General features: G+C 47.7%; 2 protein-coding genes across 2 annotated transcripts in view; one reads left to right on the plus strand and one right to left on the minus strand.

The window, feature by feature from the left end:
- LOC135378076 (hepatocyte nuclear factor 4-gamma-like) overlaps positions 1–25539 on the minus strand; it is a 161718-nt gene extending 136179 nt beyond the window's left edge. The window contains exon 1 of the mRNA XM_064610928.1: positions 25278–25539. Coding sequence (XP_064466998.1) covers positions 25278–25398 — 121 coding nt within the window. The 5' untranslated portion in view covers positions 25399–25539. The remainder of the gene's footprint in view (positions 1–25277) is intronic.
- Positions 1–27511, plus strand: part of LOC135378075 (sodium-dependent neutral amino acid transporter B(0)AT3-like) — a 75221-nt gene that overhangs the window by 6813 nt on the left and 40897 nt on the right. The gene's annotated exons all lie outside the window — the stretch shown is intronic.

The raw sequence follows: 27511 nt of genomic DNA on the forward strand, positions 1-27511 counted from the left end.
ATCATCATCAACATCAACAACTTGTATGCGTTTGCGATTTCAGCATAGTTTTCGTAGCGTCAATTTTTGCTCGAACTTTCCACTTGCGCTTAACACTCGCGAGATTTTCAATAACATTAAGGGTTTTACAGTATTCTTCCTCAGAGCGAGTAACTTTCAGCTGGAACTAGTTATCTGCTTCGGTAACTACTTAAAGTAATTACTTTCCATTAGAAGCGCATGTTTTTATCGATAAATTTGACATCGTTGACATTTTCTTTTACTGCCTGTTGCCCACCGCTATTCGTGGGTCATACAACTGTCCATAGCTCAGGGTTTGAAAATGCAGTTCCTACTCCGCTATTCAGAAACAAACGCGTGTGGCATGCATGTGATGTGACAATGACCCGCTGTTTCCGAAAGCCTTTATGCGGAAACTGATAAAGTGGAAGGAAAGCGGTCGAAGCATAGTAAGTACTAACAAATAAATAAGTACTTATTTATTTGTTAATTTCACCTCAGGGCCGTGGTAATACTTCCCCATGACATCATCATTCACAATTTAATTGTTGTCGTCCCTCTAAATAATTTGCTGTGATAACAAAACCTATTTGGCAAGTACAGATATTGAGATATAATTTTATTTTTCATCCACTTGGCGACGAGGAAGGACAAGAACAGCTGTGTGTTTTTTGTTTGTTTTTGACAGCTTGCCTGGTTGTAACAGCGGTTTTCCGTATACTACACAAAAAGTTCAGCGCTTGGTCAACGTAACACGTCTTTGCAATGAAGAGGGACAAACTTACCGCGAGAAACTTCAATTAACGCCTACTGTTCAAGAACAACATATACTTGTTCACTTTGCACCAACGTAGAATTTGAACTAAAAGTTGCTGAACTTCTGTTCTTGCTATTGCAAATGTGGAAAGTAAATATAAAGAGGCACAGTTTTTTATCCTTCAGTTCAAAGTCCCAAACAGTCTGGCAGCAACCATCTGCCTGTGGCCAGCGAACTATAATGCACATGGCAACATTTTGAAGCGTCTCTGTGCCTCTTTCAAACAGGATCTCTCTTTTGATTCGTGACGTTGAGTGTGTGACCTTCCGTTTTCATTTTCTGCTATATTCCAGTATAACTGTCTTCTCCTATCCCGTTACGTGTAGTATCTCGTGGTTGTTTGCGAAAGAGCAGACACGGACACCGGGCACATTACTTTCGTCAATCACCGCAACGTTCTTTCGTTGAAATTGTCTACACGAAGGTAACGAGTAAACGAAAACGCGCAGAAGAACAAAAGTGCAATTACAGGATCCGGGCATCAGATTGGGAACTATATCTTGCAGCAGGTAGCCAGCAATATTGCTTCAGTACATTCAGTATATTTCTTCAGTAAATTTTTCTTGTGTACGCATGTGTGCACACGATGATTCTTGGAGCAATAGTTTTCCCCTTTTCTCCAATTTTCTTTGCTGGTTTCCTTCAGTTTGTGGCCTTGGCGACTGAGCGATGAATGTAGTCCCTCCCTCATGCCAACGTTGTGGGCTCAAATCTGTTGACGAAATCATTTCATGGAGTCAGAGTACGATGGCACCGACATGAAGACGAGCCGAGGGGGGGGGGGGATTTTATTGGCAGAAAAAAAAAGGAAAAGGAAAGATAAAAGGGGAAAGGTCAGCTATGCAGCACGCCGGCTTACTATATTCCCTAAACAAAAAATAGCGCGGCTTGCGCCTTTGTCCAACTAGGGTCCGAATATTAGGGAGTTTTAGAATAGCGTTTGCTGGAAATACAAACGCAAAACGTAAAAGCTATATCGGACGCAACGAATCTGTTCGCACAGTGCTTATAGAATAGCGTTTCCGTAAAGCTGCTTGCTTGCGTCCGTCGCTTGCACCGCCGTTACGGCTAGAAGTGAAGACTTCAAAAACAGTGGAAACTCAAAAACACGGAGGAATTACTTATTCTAAGCACGCTTCGTTGTTCCTAATAAAAATATATGCTATCGCAAGACAACTCACGGTTTTCTTGTGAATTACTAATGCTGACGCAGTTTCTCGTCGGCCGTGAGCGTCAGTAGTTTTCCCAGAAATCTACCTCTGAGGGGGTACCGAGCTTCAAAGGGGGGGGGGATTGCAGAAAACCAGGGGGAGTGTAGGGAAATACCTGGGCGAGAGCAACGCAGAGCCGCAAGAAGCCTGCTTTGCGTGGCCCCGCAATTTCCAATAAATAGCGATCTCGTGCAAAACGCAAAAGCTGAGTTTACGTTCTTGGAATGCGCAGTGACGATAACGCTATTTCTCGCGCACGCAAAGCTCCTGAGCCTATTCTAAAGCTATTCTAAAACTCCCTAATAGAGAGTTTTAGAGTACATCTAACGATATTGCCTTTGCGTCCGTAAGGGACAGCGTTGGTGGTTCTGCGAACTGCGCGCAGCTTTCTTTCTGTTATGGGCGTGCGCAGAACCATCACCTCTGTCCGTTACGTACGCAAAGGCGATAGCGTGCGATGTACTAAAACTCCCGATTAACTGCGATGTTTGGGTTCATACCCTTATTTCCCGAATCGGTAAACGGTATTGAGGTCATGCTGATAAGCCTTGTGCTTGAACTGAATCCCCACACACTTAAAACAGATGGTGGTGGTGGCGATAATGAAAGAGCTTGCCGTTCTCTGCCTCACAGAGGCCGAACTAAACAGAACTTTACCGCATAACACGCTCCCAGCCAACCATTATCCTGAACCCCGAATGACATCTCCCCTGATTCGTTTAAAACGGGAGACATACGCCGTTTTGTGACACGTGTCGAGTTCTGTTAGTTGTCACAAAAAGACGTACGCCACGCGCTTTCCACAAATCAGGAATGAGAACTGTATCATTCTGTGCAATGGTTGGCAGTTTTATGTAGTGAAGCTCTGTTTTAAGAGTCCACTCGTAAAGCAAGGGCAGTTCCTTGCACAGAGCGATAAGAATCTGGAAAGCTGTTTTCTGCATCGAAAAGACTAAAGTATTAGCGACTTTTAGTGGAAGGGATAGCGTTGGCGTTTCTGCGAACGCGCAAAACGTAAAGAGAGCTTCGCATAGTGCGTAGAACCACCACGCTATTCCTTACGTACGCAAAAGCGATAGCGTACGATGCACTAAAACTAACTATTTATTACATCGTAAACGTTACGCCCGACGTAACTAGTTTACTTTTCCGCGAATAGTGGCTTCAAATCTTCTACGGAAGACTCCCTTTCAAACACACGTCACGGACACGCGCTTTACAGCCTACTCCGATCGTGCAGACTGTACAGGAACCAATCAGCTGATGATCTACTATCATCTCATTCCTTTCACCTGCTTCTCATCTTCTGATTCATTCAGAAAATGTTGCCAGGCAACACTGCTGTTGTGCGACCTCCGGTCGATGGGGCTAAACCGTATTGCGTAGCTACACTTTTACAACATTGCTTCAATTTAGTAATGTGCTCCGCGCATCAACAAAAGTGCGCACGCGTACATGCTCATTTTTTGGAACTTATATCGTCAGTCCGAATTTTAAGCTGAAACACCAACAGCTCTTCACCATCTAGACCCACATAAGGATTTTGACTGGACATCTGCAATAGACCGACGCTTATCGTATGCGGAGGTAGAGTAGAGACGACACGGTTGATAAATCATTCCGAGCTTATCCACTGAGAATGGGAATAGGAAGTGGATAACGTCGAAGCGCTCGACAGTCACTGCGTCCATGTGGATTGGGACGGGTATTGATGAAGGGTTTATCTACGCCTGTATTATTCGACTCCCTGTGATGCAGCTCGCAAAAGAACTACGAAAAACGCGACGACGCTTTTTTATTCCATATTAGCGTCGCGAAGCAACTATGGCTATGAGCGGCGCACAGAGATGGACAGATGGAGAGAGCACAGCGGGGCGGCGCTGGTGATGCCTTTTCGCACAACACTAGGTTCAGGCGTTTAGGTTACAGTACAATTTAATATCTAACATATTACGACATTTAGGAATTGCCATTTCTACCCTTGTTTTTCTCTATTGCAGCCAATGTAGATGTACAAACGCTTCGAGTCTACCTTCCTGTGCGCTTTTACTTTTGGCCTACAGCAGAAAGTATTAGAAGGTCATTAATGGTTCCATCCAATGGTTCATTGTCGCCGTGCACGCCGCTGTCTCGTCTGTGGTCGGTGCTCAAAGGGCTCCATGTGCCCGTCACTCAGCGCCAGCCATTTCGGTCGCTTTCGCTTGCCTCCGGGCATCAGGAACTCCAAATAGCGGAGGAGTACTGCGACCGCCTCGCCTCAGCTCCCACCAACTCACTAGCCTCATCCAAGGACATCCCCGTAGTTCTGGAGTCGTCGGGCGAACCTCTCCTAGACATTCCATTCTCCCTTGCTGAACTTGAATCTGCGCTGGAGAATGCACCTGCGCATGCCTCGCCAGGCACGGACCATGTGTCTTACAAGGCGCTCAGAAATGTACCGCTTTGCGCGCGCCAGTCTCTTCTGAGCATTTTCAACGCGTCCTGGGTAGCCGGTTCCGTCCCGACAGAATGGAAATCTGCGATGGTAATCCCCATCTTAAAGCCGGGCAAATAACCACACAACATCGATTCATGTAGGCCAATTGCCCTTACCAGCTGCATCGGGAAGACTTTGGAGAGAATGGTCCATTCGCGCCTCGCCTGGTACCTTGAAAGTACGGGCTTCTTCCTGCAGGTGATGGCCGGATTCAGACAAGGTAGATCTGCCGTTGACAATGTCATCGCCGTCACCTCCTCCGCGCAGCAAGCCCAATCTGAAGGCCTACATACCGCCGCTGTCTTCCTTGACGTTAAGGCTTACGACAGCGTACTCCACAGTACTGTTGTGGCGACACTCCAAGAGGCTGGCGTGGGGGGCCGGATGCTGTCGTTGATTCAGGACTTCCTATCGGACAGGTCTTTGTTTGTGCGCACTACGGAAAGGAACACCCAATCCTTCCCTGTTCGCCGCGGCGTCCCGCAAGGTAGTGTGCTCAGCCCTCTTATGTTCAACGTTGTCATGGCCTCCCTGCCAGCTCACCTCCGAGGCAACGTCAGTGTCACCATCTACGCCGACGACATATGCCTGTGGACCTCCGGCACGCGCCCTGACGCGATTCAGCATCGCCTGCAAGGAGCCCTCGATGATGTTGTCCTGTATCTTTCCGACCGGGGACTGTGTTTCACCATCCAAGGCGGTCGCCATGGCGGTTACGCCCCCATCATTCCGCCAGTCCCCGCTACGGGTTGCGGGTTTGCCGGTGGAGTTCGTGCCACACCACAAGTACCTGGGCATTACAATCGACTGGGGCCTCACCTGGTCCAAACATATCAAAGCTCTCTCCTCACAGCTGTCTGTCCTCGTCAATGTCCTGCGACGGATCTCTGGAACGTCATGGGGCCCTACCTGCACCGACCTTAAGCTCGTCCACATCGCCCTGGTGACCGGAACCCTGAGGTACAGCCTCCCAGTCCTCCACGCCGTAAGCAAAGCCAATGAACGCGAGCTCCTCAACATCCAGGCCCGCAGCCTGCGCGTCTGCCTGGGTGTTCCCAAAACGTCAGAGACATACCTGGTCCTAGCAGAGGGCAAGGAGTCTCCAACACACATTCTGCGCGACCTGGAAACCCTTCGCGCCTACTCACGATACCTTACTCGTCATCCCGCCACCCACTTGCTGGAAATCGACCATGACTGCCCTGCGTCGGCATTCGGTGCCGCTGTCCGGCGACTGAAGGTGTCGGTCCCATCAACTTCGTCTACTTCGCCTTACACCCCACCAATGTGGTCGATGGTCACACCCACTGTGTACACACATATCCCTGGCATCACGAGCAAAAACGACCATCCCCCGCCTGTCCTGCGCTACCTCGTGCTGGAGCACCTACACGCCCTACACAGCCAGCGACTGCAAATATATACCGACGGCTCGGTCTCCGCGGGAGTTTCCACAGCAGCACTGTTCCTCCCTTCCGAAAACATCGAACAAGCCTTCAAGCTTCCCCACGAAACGTCGTCCACCGAAGCGGAGCTTGTAGCCATTCACGAAGTTTGTCCTGAAGTTTGTATCCTCTTGACCACCTGGAAGTTGGACAGTCCTCACAGACAGCAAGTCGTTCAGCGCCTGCTCGCTTGCACTCCCCTCTTCCTTTTGTAGATGTTAGCAGGCTTGGTAATCGCACGGCGAAATTCGAACGTTGCCAATGGAAAACTAGGCAGCTGTTTCACCTTCATCTGCATGCCTTACTTTAGACAGTGCTTTGGGGAGTTGGGACTGATGAAGTCGTGCAGCGCATGACGCTTCCCTCAAAGGTAAAGAATTCACGTGAAGTGTGCAAATCATTGGTCGCCACGACTCATGAGAGAACCAGGACATACGCTTTGCTTCGCTCGTCCTTTTGTGCTAGTTTTCCCGCTTTACTACATGTCCATATACAGTTTTTTTTAAGCGATACAGATTGTTTATAAAGCCCTGTGAGAGCAGCACAGGTGCAATTTTTGCCGGTGGGTTATGCGGCCATGCGGATACTATGTGTTTGTAACTTAACTTGGTAAGCGAGAGACGAGGGGCACGCATGACAAGCCGCAACTATCGACAAAACTTTACTGAAGAACAAACGTCCAATGCGTGTGACATGATGCATGTTCTTGTTCATTCTCACCATCACCGCCTCTCTCTCTCTCTTTTTCTTTTTTTTTTTTTGTTTTTTTACTCAGCGTGATTCGCTGTCGCCTACGAGGTAAATATGCAGAAACCGATGCAGTTAATGTTTCAGGTTTTGTAACTACCAGGTGACCAATTAGCTAAAATTCATAAATCAGCTTCCTACCTAGAGATTTTCAGGCGCATGTTAGATTTGGAGGATTTGAGGCCATCATTGCCTAAAGACATTTCTTTTTTTTTTTCTTTTTTTTTTAATCCTGAAACTATGCCTTGAGATATCCATCGCCAGATTTTGCCATGGAATTTTGCCGAACCCGACACCAAGCGCCAAACGAAAACCAAAGAGCGTCTAAAGGACAACCCCCTACGGTTGGAAAGGCGACTTACCTGGGCTGCTAAGTAGTTAGATACAAACCATGTGACTCGTCATTTCAAATTATTACATTAAATCACGTAGAATGGGGTACGTTTTTCCTGCGCTCGCGACTCGCGTGGTTGCGGCACAACAACAACAGCAACAACAACTACATTAATGACGATGGGATGAGGTGCGGTGTGGTTGCGGCACTGGCTGATTTGCATGGCAAAATATGGTGTTGGATATCTCAAAGTACATGGTGTGTACAGACAAGTTCACACCGCCGTAGCCAGAAACACAGACAAAAGGCACACACAAAACAGGACGAACTGCAGTTCGTCCTGTTTTGTGTGTGCCTTTTGTCTGTGTTTCTGGCTGCGGCGGTGTGAACTTGTCATGTACCGACTTCCCCAACTTCGGACCCTTGGTGTGTACAGATAAAGCCATATACCCACGCCTGCGCATGTAAAGCGTTGTGGGTAGACTTTATCCCTACACGTACACACCTTGTACGAGCTTGTTTCAGGATTTTGTTTGAAAAATGGGATGACGTAAAATGTTAACTTTATTTTACAAAATCCGCATCTCTTAAAAGAAAGGAAACGCCTGTATAGCGGTACATGTAAAAAAAAGGCGGTTCGAAGTTTGCAGGAAAGCTTAACATTAATCATATGTGTTTTCTAAAAGAAAATACTAGGAACAGAAAAAGCTCCCGTGACGTTTTTGCAGGATAATCCACTTCTGTTTTCCACATCTCTATCCGCTGTCATTGCACTAACACATTCGCAGGTTCTCTCTCGCCGATGGACACTTTTCGTGTCATCACCAAATCGTGCGACTTCTATGCAAGACAGCTCCAAATAGAGCGAAACGGCCGTCAGCAGTGGGAATAATGACGCATTTGAAAAAGTGCTCACGAGTGATCGCCGTACTAGTGTTGCTATGCGCCTCCACGAAGAACGAGTGCTCCAACAAGGCGCAGGCTGTCGAAGCAGGCGAACGAACGTGTAAAGCGACCCAAAGACCTCACTTAACGCTGGTCAACGGGCTCCCGGTCTGCGCCCATCACCTGCATCGAAGAATTTGCCAGCTCAATCAACGATGAAGGCTAGCGAACAGGAGGTGAATTCAAGAACCTCTGCCTTGTGGACTTCACCATTGGAGATACGACACGCAAAACGTTCCGCGTTTTTCAAGACATGAGTGTGTCGAGCTTGATGCGCAAAACTGCTGTACAAAGCGCTTTTGTGCGTAGAAAAAAAAAGAATAAGAAAAAGGAAAGGCACTGCAATACGTAACGTAAAACCGCGAATGAAGGCAACCAGCAAGTACCCAAGCAGAGCAATCGTCTGCAAATCTCTTCCAAACAAGCAATCCCCACAATCCAAGAAAACCACAGAAATTTACTTTTCTCTCGACGCATTTTCTTGAGACGCATATTTGAAATTTCACAAGGAATTCTAATAAGACAATCGAAATTCCATTGTCGAAACAGACATAATTTCATCGTGCGTGCCACTCCGTTCAGCATGAAGTCGTGCTTCAGAAATTTGATTATCGAACGACCTCTTTCTAGTCCGTTACGACAAGACGACGGCCGTAGCCGTTACGACAATGTTGTGGCGACGAAACAGCACACAACAAATCGTTGGGTTCGTTTTGGGTTAAACTGTCTCTATGAGAACAAAGTCATCGATCTACTGCTTGAAGACGTTCGCGATATGTATGGAAGACTAATGCGTAACAAGGGGCAAGCTGTCTGGTAATTCTCGCCGGAATCCCAAGAAGGCCACCACGGGATTCTTTTACCCTGTCCGGTGCTTGCCTTGGCCTGCGTTGCACGCACATCGCTTCTCCGCCATTTGTTGAGGGAATGCCGCTCGGAACTGCCGCTCGGCTGTGCTCTCTGAGTGCTTTCCCTGGGTTTTCCTCAGACGCTTTAGGAAAAATGTCGGCATAGTTCTCCGTGAAGTTGGCCCAGGACGCGCACCCCCCCTGCGACAATCGTGACGTTGCCCGCCTAAGCGTGGCCGACTACGGCAAGCAGTTCCATCACCACTGCCGCCACCACCTGCAGACGCTTAAGACAAATGTCAGCACAGTTCTACGTGAAGTCGGCCCAGGACGCACGATCCCCCCCCGCCGGAGCAACATGCCGCCTGGCAGCAGGCAGACCGCTCAGAAACAGCACGCTACCACCTCCACCATCTTTAAAAAGGTGTGCTCACAATACTATGACTGTTGGTAACGGCCTAGGTAATGCACCCAAGGTTGCGGGTTCGAACTCGGGCGAGGGCGCCAGCATCTTGGTGGCAGGGTACAAGTTGCTTAGACACGCCGTATTCCGCGTGGGACTTTAAATACCATGTGCCGTGTGCTGAGATTCAGGTAGGCAACCCGGAATTTCACAAAAGTTCACAGTCCGACCGCAGTGTCGCTCTCTCATGACCATAGTTGTCTCGCAACGTAAAGCCACCAATTACATAATGCTATCACGTCCCTGTTTCGTTACGAAGGCTTGTATTTTGGTAAAGCACGCGTCACGAACAAAAGCAACATAAAACCCGAGAGAAGCCAATAAATAGCGTAGGATCCGTGAAGGTAGCTTTGCCACATAAAGAGTTATGTAGTGGCGAAGTACCCTTTACAGGCACGGCACCGTCGCTCAGTGCGTCGGCGGATTTCACTCGGTAGGACATTCCGTAACGTGGATGGTATTTACAACGAAAGAAGGCCAACTACAGAGATGAACAGAAATGTTAATGCTATGTCGTATGAATCCAGATATAAACTTAACTCCCACAAGTAATCGCATATCCTTACAGAGGCACCTGAACAGCGTTACGAGTGGGAGAACGCGAGTGTGGATCACTTTTTTTCTTTTCTAGTACTATTCCGGTACCACGGCGGAGTTATTGAAGCGAAGTGATTATGTACATACGTGTGTAGCGGTGACTCCTGTTGAGTGCAGCGTTGAGTGAAATGTTTCAACCGGTAGCGATTGTCTATCAAAAGTACTTGAACCATTCTCAGAATTCCTTTGACCTTTATCTTGTACAGACGCCCAGCCCAGGTTGCGTGTGCTTAGGGTACACAAAAAACTGACTATCATCGTGATTATAAAGCATTAACGAGTCACATGTCGTGAATTGAATATATGCTATGAGTGATTAGCTGCGCGTCCTGTTTTTCTGTTCGCATTGGAATGTAGCACAATCAAAAAACCAACACTGAAGCTTCCTAAGTTTAATAAATACAAGCTTTCGTCTGGGGGACCACGCTTCATCAGGTACGACATGGTACCTGATGAAGCGTGGTCCCCCAAGCGAGGGCTTGTACTTTTTAAACTTAGGAAGCTTCAGTGTTGGTTTTTTGATTGTGCTGCATTTGCTTTCGGACTTGAGTCTTCTTGTTCACTGACATTCTGCTGTTTGCATTGGAGTAAGAACCTCCAGGTATATGAGAGTAAAAGTCTTCATTTTTATGACAACCAGCAAGCGCTCGTTGCTGTGTGATGTGATAGAAGAAGAAAAAAATTGGGATTTAAGTCACGACAAAGTCAGACTGGCTACCCCAGACCACTTAGCCGCGGTTAGTTGAAATAAATAAAAAAAGAAAAAAAAAGGGAGAAAACCCAGTAGTCGGGGGCGGGAGACAACTATCCCGAACTAGTGGGAACACTTGTCACAAACGACATCACTCCAGCTGATATATGCAGCCACACAATGATAACATAGTGTGTTTGAGACCCCACAGAGTGAAAGAGGAAGGCAGAATAAAACAGTTCGTGTGTAGTTCGCTCATTTGTTGTATCTCTTCGTGTCCGGAAATATATTTGCTGGGACGTCGGGTGTCCACGACAGTATGGCCTGGCCACCCGCCAACACATCCAGTGCTACTTTCCAAGACGAAAGTCACACATCTACCAAATACAACCAATGCGTCTCTGTTTTGCTTTTTCTTTGTAATAAGGCGACGCAACAGGAATTAAAAATTAAGGTACTAAGATAAGGAACAACAACATATAAATGATGACATGGAGTTTCACCGCTGGGGTGGGGGCAGTACCCTAGCACGAAAAGATAAAGTAGAAACGGTAGCCACGTTTGTTTTCTATTGCTGACACCAAGTGTCAACGACCTATACGAAAGAAAGCCATAGCGCGTCAAAACGGTAAACTTTTTTTCCCCTTGGCGCGCTTTGCCATCCCCTCATGGTCAAGTCAAAAGTCTAACTGACGCAGTTCCGGGTTTTGCGGTCCAATGGGGTCGCCATTAGAAGGCAGAGAGCAGGTCATTTGACGCGCTTCAATGACGCCACTGGAAAATATCGATTTGATCTCCCCTTGCGCCGCGGCTTATGTTGCGTGGGCTTTGCAGCAAATATGTCAGCGACGTGCGACCGCAACGGGGCGCCACACGTCTGCGCGCCATTCTTTCAAACACTTCTTAGGTTCGAAAGCTACACATAAAGATATGAATGGTAAAGAGCACTTTTCTCGCTCCCACTTTGATAGGCAATTTCCTCGCAGCCAAGCAACGATCGAAAACAGCTACGCCATTTTCGCTATCGGTTATGTCTCAAGGCTGCACAAGGGTTGTGTGGAGTCACTTGATGGGCGTGTTGATTAGAGAAAACAGTCTTCTCCTCCTCCTCACTGTGCTTGAAAGATGCGGCTTATCAATGAGCATTGTAGTGCAGTTGAGTCTAAAGAGAAACCTTCAGATTTATCATTTACTTCCTGCGCCAACGTTTATATTTATAAATATGATGATCAGTAACAAAAGACAGGGAAATGAATAGTGGCCTACACATTCCCACTGAAACTTGAAAAATTGTTTCATAAATGTGACAATGCCGGTGTGCGCTCTACGAAGACGAAGCTGTCAAATCAAAGATCAGCAACCTCAAAAGAACCAGACGATTGGCTTTTTCTTTTTTTTTCTTTTTGTACTGTTATCGTTAACACCATCCGATCTACTAAAACTGGCTAATTATACCTAATACCCTCGAAATAGTCATTCTCATGTTAATGAATGTCCGGCAGAAGACGCTCTACTTGTTGTCACATACAACAGAATGGCACAGATTTAGTCAATTGTTTACTGTAGTATGTCGTTCAGAATTTATGGGCTCCTTGTTGCGGAGTTCCGGAGCTCACAATATTTACGTGAGCTAGGGTTAAGTCGGGCTGCTAAAATGGCGTATGTATTAACGTAGCGCCGTAATGTGATTGTTTTCTTAACAGAAAAGTGTGGTAACAGTATGACGGAGTTACTATTTATACGTCGCCACATGTGTTTGAGGAAGCCCCCATCATGCGCCAAATGTTCAGTAGTGTGAACATGAAGACTGTCACGTCACCTATACGACGAAGCAAGTTCAAGCTAGCTCAAACCTGACCGCCATATGGGTGTCACCATATTTGTTACTCGATCCACAGCATCGAAGGAGAAGGAACCCAAACTCTCCGACAGAGTGCTTCGCCGTCATCACAGCGCAATGCGGGGGCGCAACAGGTGAATGAAGCTTTGTGCTCTCAAGCTGTTGGTCCCGGCAGCTATTGTGTTCGTTCACTTTCAAAATAGTGGAGCGGAAACAATGTCACTATAATCGATGAATATTTTAACAAATAAAATCGCATCAAACGACCTGCCGACACTGCGTTGCTCAGTTCAGCGCAGCCGTTCATTTTCATTGAATTCCTAAATGTGACTCTTCAGACGAGACGCTGCAAAATGTTCTTTCCTACAGGGAAGACGCCGATAAGTGTTCCAGTAAAAGGAGCCTCTTTGAAAGAGCACTCGCCTTAGGCGTCTCCATGACAACGCAATTGAAATGTCTTGTTTACTTTCATTTTGCTTTGGCAAGTGGTATGGCACTTGTGGTCGACTTGCAGGAGGTGATGCACGTCACGAAATGGTGATGATGGCGAACATGTACATGAAGATGGTGATAATGATATTCAAGCGCATGACTGGTCCTGTGGCTTTTGCACTCGAATGTCTTCTTTGTCTTGGGGAGCGAGATTGTATAGGGAATTCTGGAATTGTCTCCCTGTCGTCCCTCTATACCTTGTAGGGAGCGGACTAGGTTTCTTTTTTTGCGTGACGTTCTCCTCCCCCTGTCCTTGGTGAGAGAATTCCCTTGAACATATATATAAAGATATATTCGCTTTTGGGCAGAACTATATGATGTATCGATCTGGGGTCGTCCGATACGTGTAGCCGTGAGTGCTGAGTCTGTAGAAAAAGGGGTCTTCTCTTGTCTATGTGGCGGGTGCGTGGTGTTTTCCCCTGATGAAAGGATCGGAGAAGACGCTTCCATTTTCCTGTCGTTGTCTTCCGGTTTGGGGATGATACAGCTGGTTTGTTCGACTTCTCATTTCGAGCTATCTCGGTGCGGAAGAGGATTCATTCCGGAGCAACTCTTTTTCTCCGTTTGTGCATCTTATAGCACGTTAGCTTTTTGCAACGGGATGTTTCTGTAACAGAATGCGGCTGTGACTCGAAGTATAGCATTACGTTCTGCTGTTTCTGACTAAATCGAGGAAGACTGAAGCCCTTCCATTCCGTTCTGTACCATCATGCGGCACGCAGAACGCATCGCTGCACTGTGCTGCTTCCTGTTCCACAATCCCTCTGTGAAGACTATACACGATGGTCGTTGTTGTAGTGTCAGGTCAGTACTTTGGCTACACTCTTTGCTCCAAGTGATGGTGTCATGCCGTTTGATTTGGATGCCTAGTACGGCTCTGCCTATCCGTGGGATGGGGGCCCCTCCAGAGCGGAGTGGTGTAGGGACGACTTTCTCTGCTGTGTCCTGGGGCTACTCTTTCCACGTACCTTTCGTAAGCCTTCCGATTATGCTGCTCTATCGCTCACCCTATTGATGTTGATGTTGGGGAAAAAATAAAAGGGAGAGGTTGAGTTCATCACACGACGATTTCGGTTCTATTGATTAATTATGCTCTGAAGTGGGGTTGTATGTCAGGCTATCAACCTACCTAAGTGGCTTGAGGTCTGCCAGTATGTGCATACCGGCTACACTCTATAGACTCCAAGTAGGCTTCAGTATTGCCATAAATATGTGGGAGACCCAGAGCTGCTCTGATTTCTGCTCTGTGTATCCTCTTGAAATGCAGCAGCTGAAAACTGCCATGTACAGAGATGCGCTCGGTATGGTGTGATAATGAATCATGAATAATGGATGCTCTGACTTGTTGGTTGATTGACTGATTATAGAGAGACCGATATGGAGATGTAGGCCAGCTACACGTTGGACCGGCTGCCCCAGACGCTTAAAGTGACAAAATGCCGCTCTTTCATGTCTAGAAGGTCGAGCGCTCCTCAAAGTTCTTGATGGATGAAATTAGAGAGCGGAGAATATCCTGCCAATAGACACAACAGATAAATTGATTATGATGATGAACGGGGAAATTCACCACATGAGGTGCGACCCACTAAACCAAGGCATGATGGACGGAATTAGATGTGACATGATGATGAGAGAGCTGGCCAGTCGCTGAGCACTTTCTTGATATCCAGAGAACCGTCGGTGACCTGTCCAAAGCACTCGAAGCATCTCCCGACTTGCTGTAAAGCGCTCGGAGTTCAGCAGTGTGTGCTCCATGTCCTCTGACACTCTACATAGGGAACAGCTTGATGAGGCTATCCTATGAGGCTATGAGGCTTGATGAGGCTATCCCACGTCTCGGGTGCTTCGGATGTTCCAGGAAGCATCGCCATTTTGGCCTTTCGGTACGTGTCTTTTGAAAGATCTAGCACACAAGGCACTACGTATGCCTTTCCGAAATAAACGTATATCTGTCCCCCCCCCCCCCCCTTAACAGGAATCCTGACCACCTCATCTGATCCTGAGAGTGATGCCCTGTTCACTATCAAGTTGGCAGTGGAGGAGTAAATAGAAGGGGGAGGTGAAAAAAAATGAACATAATTATAGCCCACAGTAACTCCACTGAACTCAACTCAACTCATTTTTATTGAAGTGCATTTTTTATACAAAATATCATGTAGAGCCGCAAGGCATGCCTATGAAGCAGCTCCAGAGATACATGTTGAGAGATGAGTTGCTTGGTAGAGATCAGTAGCTTAGCTTATTGCAGTTAACAACAGGAAAATTAAGTTTAACAACGTACTTTTAAATGCATTCCTATAAGTATATATTTTCTAACTTATTTGTAAGTACCGTAAAGTAATTTAACTATAGCTTAGTTACATGTAGCTAACCAATTTCCATCACTGGTATTCGGCATGTGAGGTGGGGGTCTATCCTGTGGAGCAGTGACATCGGTCCCCTCACGTTCGACTACAGACTTTTTGTCATGGGGTCTCGCATGACACCCAGCACATTCGTGTCCTGTCGCAGATTTTCTGCATTGGCGAGCGTTGGTGGACGTCAAGCGCTAGTCGGTCATCTAGTTCGCTGACACCGCGATGCCGATGTGGCCCGGTATCCACTGTAGCCGAACTTCGTGGCCATTGTCAAGAGCTGCGGTGTACGCTGTGATGATGTCCTGTACGACAAGGGAAAGAGTACTTGTTCTGCTTACCGTGTGAAACGCGGCAAGGCACTTTTCGAGTCGCTGACCATGACACATAGCGCTGAGAATTCCATATAGTTCTGCTGCAGTGGTCGAAGTCAAGCGTGGCAGACGGACGGCGTGTTGCATACCAGAACTCGATATGAAAACGACGTACAGGTTGACAGGCTGTGCCGACTCATCTGCAAACGTCTGCCTAGCTTCTCGGCAGTTTTCCGTAACTTCCAGAGTCTGTTGTCGCAATATGTGTGATGCGGTGTTCTTACGACTTTGCTCGCGGCTGAAACGTTTCGGACAGCGAGGCATGAATTGTGGTGGTGGTGCTAATCAGAGTCATTAAATAAACTATACGCTTATTCATTTACGTGGCTTATTTAGTGACTCTAGTGCTAATGAAAGAGCTCGCCGTTGTCGGCCTCACAGAGGTGGGCAACGTCACGACTAACGCTCTGGGGGGAATGTGCGTCCTGGGCCGACTTCTAAGGGAACTGTGCCGACATATGTCTGACAGCGTCTGATGAAAACCCAGGAAAAACCCCAGATAGCACAGCCGGCACCGGGATTCGAACCTGGATACCTCCCAGTCTCGACGTGACATGGCCAGCGCGCTAACCACTGAGCCACGCGAGCTGAAACAGCATGCGAGGCAGCTGTATAGACGGGCTATTCTCATCCAATGGAATGCGTGTGGACTTCGTGTGAAACTACCAGACCTCAAGTTGTTTTTGTTGAAATATCGAACTCCCCTTTTGGCCATCAGAGAAGTATATGTGAAATCGAACCTCCGACTTAGTGACTAGAATGTTTTTGGTCACGCGGGGTGCCAGTTTGGAGGACAGTGCTCTGCGTGGCTGCAACGCAGATACACACGGGAAGTCCGCTGCTTTTCGATCGTGTACATTGCAAAGTCCAGCTTGGACAAACTGCATTGTGTGTTCTAAGCATGTACGTCCCGCCGTCAGTCATGGTGACAATGCATGGCTTACGGTCAGCTCTTGATGGATCGGGCGCTCCCTTTTTTGTTGGTGGTGACAGAGGCGGAGAGTTTTCATTTTCCCGGGGGGGGGGGGGGGGGGGGAAGGGCGGCACCGCGAAGTAAGTACTCTGGCGGAGGGGGGGGGGGGCTATGCTTATTAAGAAAACAAAAGGAAAGGTAAGCCAGATGGATGTCGGCTTGTTATTAAAAAAAAAGTGAAAGGGGGAAGACAAAAAAAGGCAAAGAAAAAAGAAATCGAAAGAAAACAAAATGAGGGAAAGAAAAGGAAAAGAAAAATGAAGAACAGAAAACTAAAGCTGAAGAATCACACACTCTGGCGGGATCCTATGATGTATGCAGAACTGGTATAGAAATAAGAGGAAGGAAGAACAGAAAAAACAAGAAAAAACAGAGAGAACGTAAACAGTGAACATGTGCACAACTGAAGGCATTACGCCTTTGAAAACTGAATGCAAAAGGAACAAAATGCATTGAATCCTCGGTGCATCCCCAAGGGCTTTCTGATTCCCTGAGTCAAATGAAAACCTGAGGACAGGCGAGTGTGACACAGAGAAGATTTCTGTACCACAGGGTGCTCCTTAAGGAAGCGTCCTGAGCCCTCTTGTCGTGATCATAATTTTGTCATGATTGACGTCAAAAAATGTCTTCCGAGGAGGGTAAACCTCTCCATTTACGCTGATAATGTGAGTGTCTGGACTGTCGGGAAGCCCCGGCCGGCAATTTAAGGTCGTCAGCAGCGTGCCTGAGGCTACTACTTCTTGCATGATGGGATGAATGCGTAGATTCCAGCTCCGGGTCGGCGACTGTCCCCTCTGACAAGTCAAGTACCACAGGTTCCTCGGAGGACGGTCATCTTCGACCGCAACCTCTCATGCAGAAGGCATATTGACTACATCATCTCAAAGGCCCAGCGCTGGGGAAATGTGATTCCCTATTTCGCCGGTACTACACGAAGCGATTGCCTGTGGCTCAATGTTATACAGCTCGCCCGTATTGCACGATATATTACCCATGTCTAAACACAAGCTTCGATGCACACTGGCCCGCAGCATGCGGACATGCCTTGGTGTTCCGCGCAGCCGGATGGGACGCGGATGGTGATCGCTGACGCCGGAGAAATTCCAATTGATATTGTCCGCAGAACAGAAACCATCCGTTGCTATTTAAGATTGCTGGCTCACCACCGGCGTCACCCTGTGGTGCAAAAGCTACGTAAGCGGAAGCAGAGTAAACTCTCGATGTCTGTTTAAGATGCAACGGGCTTCATCTCTGCCTTTACTGTTGCGACCGGCCCTTCAGTAGCACCACTGACACTGCTGAACCCATCCCTCTCGACCCACATTTATGGCCTCAATGAGCCGAAAAGCCATATCCCTGTTCCTGTTCTCAAGCAGTCTACCTTGGAAATGATAGATACGAAGTACCGAGACTGCACTGCTGTATTCACAGATGGCTCCTCCACGACGGATGATGGCTCATCCGCTACCTTTGTCATACCGGACGAGTTCATATCATGTGGTTTCTCCTGTCACACCGTACCTCATCGACCTCTGCGGAGCTGTATGCCATATTTGTTCCTAAAGTCTGCTTTGGACTACTGTCCTCGATCCTGGGTATACACCGTCTCAAAATCAGCCTTGCAATGCACAGGAAACATGGACATCCGCGGCTCTTTGGCTCCGGTGATAGTGAGTATCCCCACTGTGTTCCAGAGTCTGAGGGAAAAGGGACACCGGTTGACTCTACAGTGGGTCCCGGGCCACATCGGAATTCACGGCAATGAGGTGGCAGATTTGACGGCCCACCGTAACCGCCACAACCCTGACCATCATAATCCATCATACTCTCCAACGGGGATAGGCGCTCCCATTTGTCTGCGTTGGTGTCACCCTTGACCTGCCAGCAATGGTTCCATGACATATCACACAGTGGTCACTCCTCTACGCAGTGGACCCAATATTATAACTGAAGATGCCAGGTGACTTCCTCGAAGCTTCACAGCACTTGTGCGTCGACTACGACACAACGTCGCCTTCACCCCTGTGTTCCAGCAAGGCCGGTGGTGGTGGCCGTGCTATTTCCGATCGATCTGCCTCCGGTGTCGCGGCATGTTGCCGGGGGGGTGGAGCGGTTGTGCGCCCTGAGCCGACTTCACAGGGAACTGTGCCGACATTTGTCTTAAAATGTCTGACGTAGACCCAGGGAAAACACTTGCAAACAACACAGCCGGCGCCCGGTACAGGCTGGGTCACAGTAACACGACGCTGAGCTTAACTTGCCATACCCCAGCTACGATTCGCGACATCATCGCGGTCTGCGACCGGTACACGTGCGAACCACGGGTGCTTAGACAGCAACCTGAGCTTCTGGACCACAGACCACTCAGCTTGTCCAAAGCCCTTGACCCATGGAACACTCCTGCGCATCAGTGTAGAGCTCTTCGCTCCCTCTTTGGCTTCCTTCAAGCTACCGGCCTCCTCCAAGTACTCTAAACCTCCGACCTGTCATCTCCCCCCTTTGTGCTCCCCTTTAATTCATCCTCTCATATTAACCTCTTCGAAGTGGGATGGGGGGTCCTGCGACCAGTGCGGGGAAGCATCCTATGCTATGTCCTCATCACTATTTATTCGTTTATTGTTGCTGTTTCCGTTTTCTTTTTGTTTTTTTCGTAGACTGGCGCGCCGCAGTTGGAAAGGTACCATGCACAGGGATTTCACGCCTGAGTGGCAACCTGAACGGAATCGACGATGACAGGTATTAGAGGCTTTCCCCAGCCTAAAGGCGGAACGTCTCTAGTTTTATTGTGATTATTATTATTCCGTGTTAGCGCCACTAAATTACTGTGGCTATGAGCGGCGTACAGACGTGGACAGCAGGAGTCGGGGGGGCTTAGTATGCGTCCTGGGCCGACTTCAGGGAGAACTGCGCCGAGTCCCGACACCCGTCCGGAAAATCTGCAAGAAAACCTCAGACAGCGCATCCGCAGGTAGGATTCGAACCCACTACCTCCCAGTCTACTGTAGGACCTTGGAGCTACCACCAACGAGCGGATGCTTTTATTCATCCGGCCATGCAGCTGGTGGAACCTCTCTAGTGTGCGGATAGTCGCCACAAGTGGTCCTAGTGCTTCAGAGAAAGGCTCGGTGTAGCTCTCGGTACTCCTATAGGCAGATCTTGACGTTCTTTGTCAAGACATGCTGTAGGGGTGCAGGACTGTAAGTGATATGCAAATATTTGCCGAACGAGAGACGAATGAAGGATACAGAGTAGCATGTGGTTCATCGTTGTGTTCCGCAGAGATAACGGAGAACGCTGATTCCAGCGTCTGCTCCATCTTTTATATACCTGACTTCGGCGTTCAGGCACAACGTGCGGTCTATGATGCCTAGGAAGCGATGGTGACATATGCAGGCTGAACATTGTAAGGTGTTTTTCGATGAATGGGATATTTCTTAATGTCTTTTTTTTTCTGGAGATGTCCATCCCTCGTTCTGGGGGTAGGGTGCTTACCTTCAGTATGTTCTGCACTCCTGTGGCACTTTTAAAGTCAGCGGTGATGACGTTCTTGCTCCAGTTTGGAGAGAGCAGCGGTGAACCTGAGATAACCTAGTGGGGCGACGCGGAATCCCTTTATGGTTCACTTTTGAAGTGTTCGGAAGCTAAACCTCCCTAGTTTCTGCCGCGTTGAATCCTGTTGGATTTTTTTTTTGCGGAGTGATACGGTGGGCTTCTTCAACCCTTGGGCACCATCATGACTGTGACCTGCGTCCACCGGAGACGCCACTATTTCGTCTATAACGGTGTGAAAAAGCAGTGATGTCCGTCACGGCGGTTTCATGCAGAAGTGCAGGGTCGATATGAGCCGCCATCAATGTAGCGACGCTGGGGGACAAGAGGAGCAACCGATGTCACTTTCACTGCTCAAAGCTATAGCAAAAAGAAAAGAAAAAAGCTGCCCGGTCTTTTCTAATGAAACAGAATTCTTGCAAGAATGGAAAACCTCCGTTGCTTCGCCAGACTCATTTACTTCTGACGGCTGCTGCCATTCACGTTGCTCTCCTTCCTTTCTGGGCCCAGCGCTACTACATAATGAACGGGATTTTATGGGCGCGCACACATTCTGGTTCTTGGTCTATTTATAGGAGTAGATATTGCATGCCCAAAAAGGGACTGCGCGTGCATTGATGAGAGTTTCCTTTCTTATTACCTATCATCTCTGCGCATACTGAATTAGAATACATGCACATAGAGATGAAGCAAACATCTCCATTGTTACGGTGATTTTTTCATCCACTGTATTGTTTAGTTTTTCAGTAAGTTAGCGCGGAGAAACGTGCATTAGAATGAAACCTCGTACACTGTCTACGAATGATAACACGCATCTGATTCAGGCTCAAATGCCAGACTAGAGGACAAGAAGAAATATGCGAGTATATCTTTTGCCACATACAATTAAACGTCACATTTACCCCGATAACTGGACAGCTCCTTGGCTTTGCAAAATGTACCCGGATCCAACATACGCCGTGACAGGTCTTCAATATATGCTCGTGGTCTGTGATCGGTATCAACGTGAGCTCGAGGATGCTGACAACAACAACAACAAATAAGTTAATGACAATGAATGGGGAAATTCGCCACTTGAGGTGCGGCCCACTACCCCAAGGCACAATGGGGCAGGATGTGATGTGTCCTGATGATGAGGTGATGAACGATGCTAAATAGGGATAGTCAGTGGAGTCAGTATGACATCAGAACGGTAGGCAAAACCACAGCACACAAAAATACTACACACACAGCACACAGGTACGCAGGCAGATCATAGGGTAGACAGGAGACCAGTGTCCCGCAGAAAAATCTTGAAATACTCAAGAACTTGACGATGGTCAGTCTGGTTAGACCCAGGGCCGAGAATGCTTGCCAATGTGAGTGGTGCGGCCGTGATCGACTGCAGGCGACACTGTAGAGCTGCTCTTTGGGAGGTGTATAGATGGCAGTCGAGGAGCACATGCTTGGTGTCCGCCAAAACAGCACAACGAGAGCAGAGCATCGAGTCAGAGCGGCCGATCAGATGCTTGAAATGGGGGGTGAATGCAACCCCAAGACGAAGCCTGTGTATCAGCGACGCAAAATGGCGAGGCACACGAGAAGGCATGGTGAAGCCAAAGTCAGGGTCCACTTCACGCATCAGAACTCTTGATGGAACGATGGAGGATGCTGACGAGTGGGATTCAACAAGATGATTCCCGCCCCCTACACCTTTGCAAAACTCTGGGGTCACAGTCCAACATAGCGCATCAGCTGCATGGTCTCCGCCGCTTATGGAACTCTTCTGACCTTCGATCGGACTCGGAATCCACGATTTAATGTACTCCAACTACATTGGAGGCGCTTTAATGTACTAATGTAATCTAATCGCCATCATATCACAAACGCTTCAAAAGGCAATACGGCAGAGGCAGCTTCATTGTTGAAGACGGGAAACCACACTCCGGGTTGTCCCGTTTAACAAAATCGAGTCCGACCTTGGAAGGTTGGTGGAGCGCACAGCCTTCAGAGTGTGGGGTAGTTTCTACATAGGTGCTAATTCATCTGAAATTATAGGTTTCCGCGGCCACCGTTCTCCTGATGAATTCTGTTTCGAACCTAGTTAGGACGTCGGACAAAGCGAAGCTTACGACAGAATACTGTGAACGCAGTGTTTCAGAGTACCAGACGTGTGTAAGACGCGGTCCATAAAACGGGCGCCCATCAACATTCATCCGGAACGACATTTCATGGTGGCAGTCAACGCGACGAGACCTTCGACATTCTCACACGTTGCCGCAAGAGGATTTCCACAAACCCAGTACTATTCCTCAGTATGTAGCAACCTGAAGAATCGTCACATGCCTATGATCCAAGCAATGTTTTCCTGTTTGCGGCACATTTCTTCAGCTGGACGACGTACAGGTCCCGACAAAAGTTTACGGAACACGCGAGCGGCGTATTGTTCCTCGGTACGACACCCTAGCGGCAAGCGGAAGCTGGCGAAATCAGGCCAGTTCACTGCCTCAGAGGGGTGGACGACTTAGGGAGCCTCCATATGTGTCCCCTTTTTTGAAAAGCGGAGAAGCCGCAGCAACCCATGGAGGCTTCCTAGGACGACTGCGCTCTTAGTGACACACAGCGGTAGTTTCGGTACGATTACTGTTGTATGTGCCCACGAAGGGAATTGGATTTAACTGTTCTGCTCGTCAAGAACTCGTGACTAACGTCAGTTGTTTATTAATCAATCAATTATCAATGTCAGCGTCAATTGGTTATCAGCTCGTCACGCGTCGTTTATAATAAAGCAACACCTTTCACTCTTTCTTTCTTTCTCTTTCACACTTTCTTTCTCTTGTCTACATATCATAGCTTTCCAATAAAAGTAATACACCGTAAAGTGTTGCCACCATGATTCATCCTTGTTATCACGATAATAGCGGCGAGCTCCCTGTCTCAACAATAGTTGAATCACGTGTTGTTGGCGAGCACAGCAGTAAAATCCAACTCACTTCGCGGGCACATGCAACAGTAATCATACCGAAACTACCGCTGTGTGTCGCTAAGAGCGCAGTCGTCCACCCCTCTGAGGCAGTGAACTGGCCTGATTTCGCCAGCTTCCGCTTGCCGCTAGGGTGTCGTACCGAGGAGAGAATACACCGCTCACGTGTTCCGTAAACTTCTGTTCGGACCTGTACCTGCTGTGTGCCATCTTCCAACGACCCCCAACCCATTAACCCGTACGAAGGTGCACATACACACTTTACAGCGGCAGCTGTTTACGGGAAGGTATCGGGAAATCGCTTTGGTTGTATTGGTTGTATCACAAAATCCCCCGTGTCTTCTCTCTTCTTATTCTCCGTGTCTTTCTGTCTTCTTTTGTCTGTTGGCTGTCGGTTTCGGTGATGCAAAACAAGTGAAAATAATCTCAAGCAAATAAAAGCATGAGAGAACTGATGTTCTGAGGCTGGAACAACATAGAAAGGACAAATGCATACAAAGCCTCAAATTGCCTAAGAAATTAACGATGAAAGATGGAAGTCACTGAAAAGGTTAGCCAGCTGTAGCACTCCAACCCACATCTTCTGGATTACCCGGTCCAGAACTCTACCAATTGCGCTAAGCTAACACGCCTCCCCAGCGACTTCCAAGGGCGCGTCATCTGGGGTGCGTCATCTCAATTGGTAGAGCGCTGGACCGGTAATCCAGAAGATGTCGGTTCGAGTCCTACCAGCTGGCTAACCTCAGTGACTTCCATCTTTCATCGTAAATAAAAGCAGTTTTGACATACTCAGAGATGGATACGTTGTCCCGGAAAATGTCGCGATTTTCAGCGTTTCCTGTCCTGCTTTTGTCCCGATTTTAGTAATATTTTTGTCCCGCTAATTCCAGCTCTACACATCACCACTCACTTCACAGATCACAAGGCAGTACTCGTCACTCTAAAGTAGTAGTGCATATATCAGTGTCATGTCAACATCCACGCACAACAGCTACCGCTGCAATTCGCGTTACACAATCGTAACCGTCCTGTAATTTTTCATTGGCTCATGAATACTGAACGGTTTCGTTCATTCCTCAGTCAGAAATCCAATCACTGCACGATGGCTGATGCTGGTTTTCGCCTGGGACATGGCGACATTGCGAAGTTCAGCGTAGTACAACACGAAATCGAATGAGAGCAAACTGCTCTGTGATTCGTATTTATGACGTGGTACGATAAGGCACTACGTACACAGCGCAATACCGTCACTGTATTTCATCATGCGCCCAGGCTTAGAATTTATTGAATGCCATACTCGTATTCCCTCGCTATAGTGCATTCCAACTACACCTAACTGAGAGTCCACGAATGCAATAATTCTATTCCTTATGACGTAATCGTACTCGATTTTCTGAAGTGCAACAGTCTGTGTACCCAATCACTGGTTACCCTAGCAACTGAAATATAGGGCGCTTCTGGAGTGGATTGGATAAACCAATTACAACTTCAGTGGGCACCCCCTAGAGAGATACGGAAGAGTGGAAGGTGGAGAAGACGAGGCACAGTTGGCTAATGCTGTCCCGCTACGTTCAGCAGCTGAGGCGTCAGCAGAAGCCAAGGGGTATGTGCTCACGAGGACATCTGTGAGATCTGGAGAACAAACCGCCTTCGCTGATTAGATATGCCCCCAAAAAAGTGCGTCCATTTATATCCACGACGGCTACATGGCGGCTAATGCGACGTGTGTTTCAGCCATTCTGCTATATGTTCCCTTCCCGCGTCATTTGCTGAGACCATCGTAGACCCCATGGGAAAACACAAAACGACGGAACGAAATGATGCTTGGAGGGAGGACAACGGAAGCGCTTTACAAGTCGAGATTATTATACGCGCGTACCCCTCCATGGCGCATAAGACGTGCGGGGTCTCATTTAGTTAAAACATGCAAAATAGTATGCTCATGTTGGATGAAAGTACCTAAAGCACGCAAGCTGTTCTCGACCTTGAATATCGAATAGAAACTGTAATTACTATGACTAGCACAGGTAGAAAGTTGTGCACGAAGCGCGGTGCTCATCTGTGGAAAAGGTGGCGACAGGAACGCCAAGTGTTGTGACAGTAATTCGGGATTTTACTTCACGCGACGACTATGACCAAAACCTAACTCCTGTACTCACCACCACGATGTTCGCTGTTGTTCATAAACCCACTGAGGTAATTTTGTCCGGTAGTCAAAACTCTAATGACGTTACGGCTTCTCTCAGTTTTTTTCAACACCGCACACCGAATTCGAGTCATGCGCGCATAAAGTCACACAACACCACTCAAACCATTACACCTCACACCTAGGACGGTGATGGTCACTATAAACTCCCATTTGCTTCACCATCCTAGCGTTCGTACCACACCAACTGAAACTGCGTGAAGAAGGCGCAATGGTTCGAACAAAATCAGTCCAGTACATTTCAATGTCATTTGCCTCCTCTGGCATTACCTGTCCCGCTCCGTTGTTCACAGGCACATGCCAGGAGTCGCAGCACTGAGCATGCGTACTTATCAGCCATCCCCACGAGATAGCAGAGTCAGCATTGCGCGGTAATCACGGCGAACAGAGACAAGAGCAGCCGACGCAGTGATATCTTTTATCAGATGAACTAACGGAAGGTTTCTCTTGTCTGTCGGAAGCATACTACAAACACGTATGTGCCTAAAACCAACAGAGTGCATAGATTGTTTTCCGCGTAATATCTGCGAACGTGATTCACTTCACTCCAACACGTAATTTTCATAGGAAACATTCTTTTCTTTAAGCAGACTCGAGTTCAAGCTTTGCCTGTGCGAATTATAGGAGATGATCAACGGCGCTGTATCGCTGCATCTTATTAGAGAGTTTTAGCAGACCATTGATAACGGTGGCTAGCGTTTCACCGTATCAACCGGAACCAATCAGTGGATAGATTCTGAGTCACTCACGAGTGCGATTGGTTCCGATAGAGACGATGACTTTATCAACGGTATATACTAAAACTCACTATTCTTTCAACGATTTTTACGATGAGCGTGCGAAAACGCCGTTGCCAGAGCACATTCCTTCGCATCGAGTGTACATAACACACGGATGTGCTCATTGCATAGGTCGGCGCGATCATGATCGCGGCAGCCTTGCCAGTGCTTCGTGATCGCACTCATGATCGCAATCATCAGGCTTTGATAAGGCATTGCGATCATGATTGCGCCGACCTATGGCTCATTGTGAGTGGTACAGCAAGCCTCAATCCGAGAGTGCTCTTCTGGTTATTAACATCACAATCCAAGCTAATGCTGGCGGTCGCTGACCTTTTTGAAACAAATCGAATTAAAATAATACAATTAAACTCGTATTCGAAGTCGGTATGATACGCCAAGCCACAATGCAGCTGTATTCATTATTGTGTAGAATTTAGATAGAACAGTATACAATCAAAAACGCACAATATAAACAGCAAGGTTACAGTATAGAACGTCTTCATGAGTTAAGTCATGTTTCCCTTACCTTCCCTCACCCATGGAAGGAGGCTCAACTCCAGCACATGGTGAAAAAGGATTGCCCACGGGAGCTTGTGTGCATATGACGTGTGCAGTGGGTGGGTATACACTCCTGAGTTTGGGGAGAAGACAAGAGGATAGAACAAAGAAACGAACAGCACAGGCTGGTCATAATTTATGTTCTTTCGGTTACCGTTGCGTTTACGAATTATCAGAAAGCCTTCTTGATTACATTTTACCAAAGAAGCACCTTTATGTTTGCTATGTCTAGCGGGCGGATAAGATGTGGTGTGAGGATAAGAATTCTTCCCAAACAATCATGGCAGAATGTGTGTTGCACGAACGTATTTTCTACGACGCAGGTGGTCCTAACAACAGAACGGAGAACGGCGGCACACGTCAATATGTTCCGAATATTCTCAATAGATAACGCCATTCATTTTACGTTGCAGAAACTTCATGTTGGCCTCCCCACTTGATCGTCAGAATATAACTGTTGTTGTTGGCCTATTCAGATTCCCTCAGCGGTCTCAATGAACTGACGAAAATAAAACAAATGGAAATCATTGTCTCCGCTATAGCACGGTGTCTCAATATTGAGAGCCCGTGTCTATAGTATGAGCAGATATTCCCACGCATCTTCAGCGGACACCGAGGTCGACAGAGGATCTACCTGCCACTACCTGCCTTTAATATTACCACTTCAAGCCATGGATTTCCTCCGTAGTGATTTTGAATGCGGTACTTCAAAATCCAATATTTCGTCGTGGAGTGAATGCTATGCACACAATACGTCGAACTTGCAATTCGCACGTCATGCTTTTGGATCTACGAAATAATCGATGTTCACGGGAAAGGGCCGTAAGGGTGGTGCGCCTCAGTCAGT

This window comes from Ornithodoros turicata, chromosome 1 (assembly GCF_037126465.1).
Source record: "Ornithodoros turicata isolate Travis chromosome 1, ASM3712646v1, whole genome shotgun sequence".
In the NCBI taxonomy this organism is placed as follows: Eukaryota; Metazoa; Arthropoda; class Arachnida; order Ixodida; family Argasidae; genus Ornithodoros; species Ornithodoros turicata.